Source organism: Penaeus japonicus, unplaced genomic scaffold (assembly GCF_977035675.1).
Source record: "Penaeus japonicus unplaced genomic scaffold, GWHDUDI00000001_assembly GWHDUDI00000042, whole genome shotgun sequence".
NCBI lineage: Eukaryota > Metazoa > Arthropoda > Malacostraca > Decapoda > Penaeidae > Penaeus > Penaeus japonicus.
Genome location: NW_028234444.1, coordinates 20,664,862 through 20,672,361, shown reverse-complemented (window position 1 = coordinate 20,672,361; position 7,500 = coordinate 20,664,862). Strand labels below are relative to the sequence as shown.

General features: G+C 45.8%; 1 protein-coding gene across 10 annotated transcripts in view; it reads right to left on the bottom strand.

The window, feature by feature from the left end:
- LOC122265216 (Mitochondrial calcium uptake 1) overlaps positions 1-7,500 on the bottom strand; it is a 32,513-nt gene that overhangs the window by 5,452 nt on the left and 19,561 nt on the right. For all 10 annotated transcript variants that reach the window (XM_086535053.1, XM_043034400.2, XM_043034396.2 and 7 more), the window contains 4 exons: positions 7,343-7,459; positions 7,000-7,131; positions 6,742-6,865; positions 6,520-6,609 (listed from right to left, as the gene is read on the bottom strand). In XM_086535053.1, the coding sequence (XP_086391179.1) occupies positions 6,520-6,609; positions 6,742-6,865; positions 7,000-7,131; positions 7,343-7,459 (463 nt within the window). The remainder of the gene's footprint in view (positions 1-6,519; positions 6,610-6,741; positions 6,866-6,999; positions 7,132-7,342; positions 7,460-7,500) is intronic.

Below are 7,500 nucleotides of genomic sequence, written 5' to 3'. Positions count from 1 at the left end.
CCCTCTTCTCATCTCCCTCGCTGTTCCCTTCTCTCTCCCTTCCTTCTCTCTCCCTCCCTTCCCTCCTCTCCCTCCCTTCCCTCTCTCTCCCTCTCTCTCCCTCTCTCTCCCTCCCTTCCCTCTCTCTTCCTCCCTTCCCTCTCTCTCCCTCTCTCTTCCTCCCTTCCCTCTCTCTCCTTCCCATCTTCTCCCCCTCCCCTCCCTCCCTCTCTCTCCCCCCTTTCCCTCTCTCCCCCTTCTTTCCTCCCTTCCCCCCTTTTCCCTCCCTCTCTCTTTCCCTCCTTCCCTCTCTCCTTCCCTCTCCCTCCCCTCCCTTCCTTCTCTCTCCCTCCCCCTTCCCCTTCCCTCCCTTCCTCTTCTCTCCCTCCCCTCCCTCCCTCCCATCCCTCTTCCTCCCTCCCTTCCCCTCCCCTCCCCCCCCTACCTTCCTTCCCTCCCTCTCCCTCCCCCCCTCCCCCCTCTCTCTCTCCCTTTTCCTCCTCCCCCCCTCCCCTCATTTCCCTCCTCCCTCTCTCTCACTCTCCCTCCCCTCCCCTCCCTCCCCCCTCCCCCCCCTCCTCCACCCTCCCTCTCCTCCACTTCCCCCCTCCCCCTCCCCTCCACCCTCTCTCTCCCTCTCTTTCTCCTCTGTACTCTTATTCCTCTCTTCTCTTCTCTCTCTCCCTCTCCTCTCTCTCTCTCTCCTCCTCCTTCATCTCTCCCTCCTCTGTCTCTCTCTCCCTCTCCTTCTCCCTCTCCCTTTCTCCCCTCTCCTCTCCCCTCCTCCCCTCCCTCCCTCTCATCCTCTCCTCTTCTACTCCTCTCTCTCCCCCTCTCCTCACTCTCACCTCTCTCCTTCCTCCTCCCTCTCCTCACTCCCTCACTCTCTTCCTCCTCCCCCTCTCTCCTCCCCACCTCCTCTCCCCTCCTCCTCCTCTTCCCTTCTCCCCTCCTCTCCTCCTCTGCTTCTCTCTTCTCTCCTCCTCTCTCCCCTCCTGCTCTCTCTCTCCCCTCCCTCTTCCTCTCTCTCTGCCTCCTTCTCTCTCTTCCTCCTCCCTCCTCCCTCCCCTTCCCGCTCCTCCTCCTCTCCTCCTCCCTCTCCTCCCCCCCTCTCCCCTCTCCCCCCTCCCCCTCTCTCCCCTCCCCTTCCACTCTCCTTCTCCTCCCTCTCCTCCCCCCCTCCTCTCTCCCTTCCCCCCCTCTCCTCTCCCTCTCCCTCCCTCCCTCTCCTCCTCTCCCTCTCCTCCCCCCCCCCCCCTCCTCCCCCTTCCTCTCTCTCCTCCTCTCTCCTCTCCTCTCTCTCCTCTCTCCTCCTCTCTCCTCTCTTCCTCCCCTCCTCTCTCTCTCCTCCCTCCCCTTTCTCTCTCCTCCTCTTCCCTCTCCTCCCCATCCTCTCCTCTCTCTCTCTCCCCTCTCCCTCTTCTCTCCTCCCTCTCCCTTTTCTCTCTCTCCTCCCCTCTCCTCCCTCCCTCCTCCTCCCTTCTCCCCTCTCCCTCCCCCTTCCTCCTCCCTTCTTCTTCCCTCCTCCCTCCTCCCTCCCTCCCTCCCTCCTCCTCCCTCTTCTCTCTCTTCCTCTCTCCCCTCTCCCTCTCCCCCCCCCTCCCTTTCTCCTCTCTCCTCCCTCCTCTTCCCTCTCCTTCTCTCTTCCCCCTCCCTCTCCCCTCTCCCTCCCTCCCCCTCTCCCTCTCCCCCTCTCCCTTCCTTCTCCTCCCTCCCTTCCCTCTCCCCTCCCGTCTCCCTCTCTCTTTTCGGTCTTAAACCCTTTTTTTTCCCTTCTTCGATCGTTATTGTCGTCTTTTCATCTTCTTTGAATCCTTTGTTTTGTTTTTTTTTTTTTTTTTTTCCTTTTTCCCTTCTCTCTATTCCATCCTCGCACCTGTGATTTTTTGTTCCTTCCTCGCATCCCCATTTTTCCTCCTTTCCCGCTTGTATCTTTTCTTCTCTCCATTCCTCTCTCTTTCTTCTCTCCCCCTCCCCTCACCTCTTCTCCTCTCTTCCTCTCTCTTCCCTCTCTCCCTCTCTCTCTCCCCTCTTCTTCCTCTCACTCACTCCGTCCTCCTCCTCCTCCTCCTCTCATTCCTCCCCCTCTCCCTCACTCCTCCTCTTCCTCTCCTCCTCTCTCCCTCCTCTCTCTCCTCTCTCTCTCTCCTCCTCCTCTCTTCACTCTCTCCTCTCTCCTTCTCTCACTCCTCTCTCCTCTCTCTCCTCCTCTCTCTCTCTCCTCTCTCTCTCTCCTCTCTCCATCCTCCCTCTCTCTCTTCGCACACTCTCTCTCTCCTCTCCTCATTCTCCTCTCACTCTTCTCCTCCCTCTCTCTCTCTCCACTCTCCTCCAATCTCTTCTCTCCCTCCTCTCTTCTCTCTCTCTCCCCCCCTCTTCCACTATCTCTCTCTCGCTCTCTCTCCTCTCTCTCCTCTCTCTCATCTTCTCTCTCTCTCGTACTCTCTCTCCTCCCTCCTCTCTCTCCTCTCTCTTCTCCTCCTCTCGTCTCTCTCATCTCTTCCCCTCTCTATTCACTCTCCCACCTCTCTCTCACTCGCAGCGCACTCAATTCTCTCTCTCTCGCAATTCAATCTCTCCTCCACTCCTCTCTACACTCAATCTCTCTCCTCTCGCACGCAATCACTCTCTCCGTCTCCACTCAACTCAATCTCCCTCCTCTCTCCCCCCCCCTCTCTCTCTCTCTCTCTCTCTCTTCCCTCTCTCTCTCTCCCATCTCCTCTCTCCCTCTCTCTCTCTCTATCTCTCTCTTCTCCTCTCATCTCTCTCTCTTCTTCTCTCTCCTCTCTCTCTCTCGTCTCTCTCTCTCTCTCTTTTTCTCTCTCTCTCTCTCATCTCTCTCTCTCTCTTCTTTGTCTCTCTCTGTCCTCTGTCCTCTCTCTGTCTCTGCTCTCTCTCTCTTCTCTCATCTCCTCTCTCTCTCCTCCACTCTCTCTCTCTCTCTCCTCCTCTCTCAGCTCTCTCTTCTCTCATCCCTCTCTCTCGTCTCTCTCTCTCCATCTCTCGTCTTCCTCTCTTTCTCCCTCTCTTTCTCCTCTCTTTCTCGAGATAATCTCTCTCTTACTCTCTCTCTCTTCTCCTCTTCTCTTCCTCCTCAATCCACTTCTCTCCGCTCTTCTCTAGCTCTCTTCTCGCTGAATCTATCTCTCCTCACTCTCTCCTCCTCTCTCTCCCTCTCTCTCTTCTCTCTCCTCTCTATATATATATATATATATATATATATATATATATATATATAATATATATTTTTTATTTATTTATATATAATATACATACATACATATTAATATATATATTATATATAATTAGATATATTAGAATATATATAGTACATATATATATATAATAATAATATATATGTGTGCGTGGGTGGTGGGTGGTGTGGTTATATGCGGAGATAGGTTTGTTTATTTTTTTATATATAGATAGGTATTGATTTGTGATAAGATATTATTAGATAGTATAGGTATGATGTATAGATTACATAGGGGGTGTGAGAGGTATAGGTAGTGTTTTTTATTATGTTGAATGTTGTTTTGTGGGAGTTGGTTTGTTTTTGTAATATATTTGAGAGTTAGAGAGAGTGTGATTGTTTTAATGTTTTGAGTAGAATGTGTAATTGAGTTGTATATGTTTGTTTTTTTGTGAGTAGATATGTGTGAGTTTGTGAGTGTGTGTGTGTGTTTTTTTGTGAGTTGTGTTGGTGTGATGGGGGGGGGGGGGGGGGGGGGGGTGCTGTGTGGTAGAGATGTAAGTTGGGGGAGTGTGGGTGTGTTTTTGTTTAATGTGTTTAATTAGGTGTGTTGTGTGAGGGTGTGTGTGGGTGATTGTGTGTGGGTGTATGGTGTGGTTGGTTGTAATGGTTTATAATTTTTTAGTTTTGTTGATTGTGTATTAGTGTAGTGTGTTGTGTGTTTTATTTTTATAGTGAGGTTGTGTGTGTTGTTGAATATATTGGGGTTTTAGGGTGTTGTTGTGTTGTGTTAAGTGGTTTGAGGTAGGTGTTTGGTGGAAGTAGATTGGGTGTGTTGTTTTTGTTTGGTGTGTGTGTGTTTTATATTATTTTTAGTGTTTTTATTTGAGTGTGTGGTGGTGTTGTGTGTGTGTGTGTGTTGTTTTTGTTGTGTGTGTGTGTTGTTGTTTTTGTTGTGTGTGTTGTGTGTGGTGTGTGTGTGTGCGTGTGTGTGTGTGTGTGTGTTGTGTGGGTGTATTTTTTTTTTTTTTAGTTTATGGGTGTGTATTTGTGTTTTGTGTGTGTTAAGTTATTTTTTGATGTGTGTGTGGATTGTGTGTGTGTGTTTTGTTTTTGTTTGAGGGTGGGGGTGGGGTGTGGAGGGGGGGGTGTGATGTTGAGTTTGATTAGTTTGAGTGGTTGTGTTTGATTGTGTGTGTGTTTTTTGTTTTTTTTATTGATAGAGGTGATAGTTTGTGTTTTGTGTGATGTTATGTGTTTGTGTTTTTTGTATGTTTTTTGTGTAGGTTGTATTTTTTTTTTTGTGTGATTTTGGTTTTGTTATGTGTGTTGTTAGATAGTTTGTGTGTTTTTGTTTGGGCGTTTTTTTTTGTGTGTGTTTGTTTATAGTTTGTAGTGGTATTTAGTTAATGTTTTGATGGTTTGTGTGTTTTTTTGTTTGTTATATTGTGTTTTTGTTAATATTTACATATATTGTGTTTATTTGATAGTTAGTTTGAGTCTTTTATTGGTGGGTGTTGGTTGTGGGTTGTGGGATGGTTGTGTGGTGTGGTTTTGTATATTATAATATCTATATATGTATGTATAGATGCATGTATATAGAGTAGATATATATATATTATATATATATTGAGTATATATAGAGATTAATTATATATATATATATATATATATGTTTATATATATTTATATTTATATATTAGTATATATATATATTTATAGTTAATATATATATATGTATATTTAGATATTTAGGTTGTTTTGGTGAGAAGAGATTTATATATTTTTTTGGATACTTAGAATATTTGTTGTTATGTGGTTTTTATGATTGGTGAAGTGGTTTGTTAGGCTTTGGTAGGGTGGGGAAAGTGGGGGTTTTGGGTGGTGTGTTGTTTTGTAGGGGGTTGGGTTGGGGTTGGGGTGAGGTTTTGGTTGGGGTGGGTGGTGGGTTGGGGTGGGGGTTGGGTAGTGTTGGGGTGGGGGGGGGGGGGGGTGGGGGGGTGGGGGGGGGGGGGGGGGGTGGGGGGGGGGGGGGGGGAGGGGGGGGGGGGGGGGGGGGGGGGGGGGGGGGGGGGGGGGGGGGGGGGGGGGGGGGGGGGGGGGGGGGGGGGGGGGGGGGGGGGGGGGAGGGGGGGGGGGGGGGGGTATGGTGGTGTGTGTGTAATTATGTAGATGTGGTTTGTGTTGTGATGGGTGTGGTGTTTGTTTGTGTGTTTGTTTGTGTGTGTGTGTGTGTTTTTTGTTGTTTGTGTGTGGTGATTTGTGGTGTGTGTTTATGTGTGTGTGAGTTGTATTTGTTTGTTATGAGTGTTTTGTTGTGTGTTTGTTTTATTGTGTGTTTTATTGATTTATTTGTGTTTTTTGTGTGTATTAGAGTGAGTTAGTGAGTGGTATTTTTGTGTATGAATTTAGTTAGTTTTTTTATATATTGTTTTGTTATTTTATATAAATATTTATATATATATTACAAATTATATATATATAATATTACATATATATTATATATATATATATATATATATATATATATATATATATATATATATATATATTACATATATATTATATATATATATCATATATAATTATACCTACACATATATGCACAAAGTTTGATAGATAAATCCATAAGAATCGCTATTTATTTGTCTCACTTTGCACCCTTAAGAAAAAAAAAAAAAAAATGATCTTTTACCTATATCCCATTCGTATATACAGTGTCTTAACCCATCCACGATGGGAGAATTCTAGCCTTGAATGTCCAAATGCTGGGGCGTTCGAATTATTAGGCCTAAATCAATTGAATGGCTGGCACAATACTGTGCCGCCCGGCCACTGGGCTTTTGAATGCGCGGTACAGTACTGTACCACCCGTCCTGTGTGGGTTAACCCATACAATTATTTGCTTAATGCTGCTTCCGCCATGAACATAACAAGCACAAGCAGTCACCATAGCCTCCACGTGCATGATATTTCCCAGTGTGATACTACAGAATGCTGACAGAACTGTGAGTGTGTGAGTGTGTGTGTGTGTGTGTGTTTGTGTGTGTGTGTGTGTGTTTGTGTGTGTGCAAGGACAATGTGTCTATACAAATGCAACTGCAATAAATATATACATATGTAGCTATGTAAAAGGTATATTCAGAGGGAAAGATCATAACATGATAGGCTGTCATCTGACTGGAGCGAAATATCCGTATGACCTGATAGCACGTCATCCAGCATGAATGGGTTGACAAAGCCTTCATGCCTCCATCCAAAACACTAATGCCCAGGAAGTCAAAACAAAAGAACTACTGACTAACTACCGAACCTGTGCTCTTTGTGAACAATTCAGCACAACTTACTATTGTCATCGAAGAGTGTGAAGACAACATTTACTACGTGATCGGATAATTCTACGTGTGCAACAGTTTTGGCCACATGTTTGAGGGTTGCTGCAAAAAAAAGAATGAAAAACTTATATTACAAAAATGTATAACGATAAACTTCAAAAGTAATAATATGATGTTAACACCCATTGTGAAGCCAATTACTTATTTCCCACACTGGCTCCATGAGGAACTTACTGGGGTCAATGGATGCTCCAGCGATGTGGTAGAAGGTAAGCGCTGTGTCGACGTCATTGATGTTGTTTAGAAAGTGGAAGAACTTCAGGTAGTCATCTCTGCTGATCCCCTTTGATGTTTCACCCTTTTTTTGTAGAGGAAAAGAAGATATCAACAAGGCATGAAGAGAAATCAACATCCTATTTCTGAGATGTCTATATTATACAATTCATCATGTGTAAGTCTTGTGCCTGATCCAGTAAATAGACCTCAAGTTACCTTAAAGGCTTTTTTCACTCTCTTCAACATCCTCGCCTTCTTGTTCGGAGGGTAACCACCATACGCCAGCAGCAGCTCTGCGAAATCTGCTTCCTGGATAAGCCCGTCCTCATTGGGTCCTTTGCGGCGGAACTACGAACACCAAGAAAAAATGAGTGGCAAATTCTGCTCATGAGGATGGGATTAAGTCAAAGCTTTCACAGATTAGCAATTGGCCCTTCAACTGCTCTGAATCAATGAACATGTCACTCTGACGTCGATGCAAAAATACCATCAAGTAAAGACTTTGAGCACAGGAGGAGCTATATCAACGGTCACTTCACACAACGCCGGGCTTCCCAACCTCAAGACTAAGAATCTCCTGCTGGAGTTGCTGCTGGAAATCCAAAAATTTCTCAATGGTAAGTTTCTCCTTCAGGTCCATACCAAAGAAGTAGGTGCTGAGTGCAGAATTGACTCCCTGTTAAGAGGTAAGAAAACTTAAGTTACCAAATTTGAAAC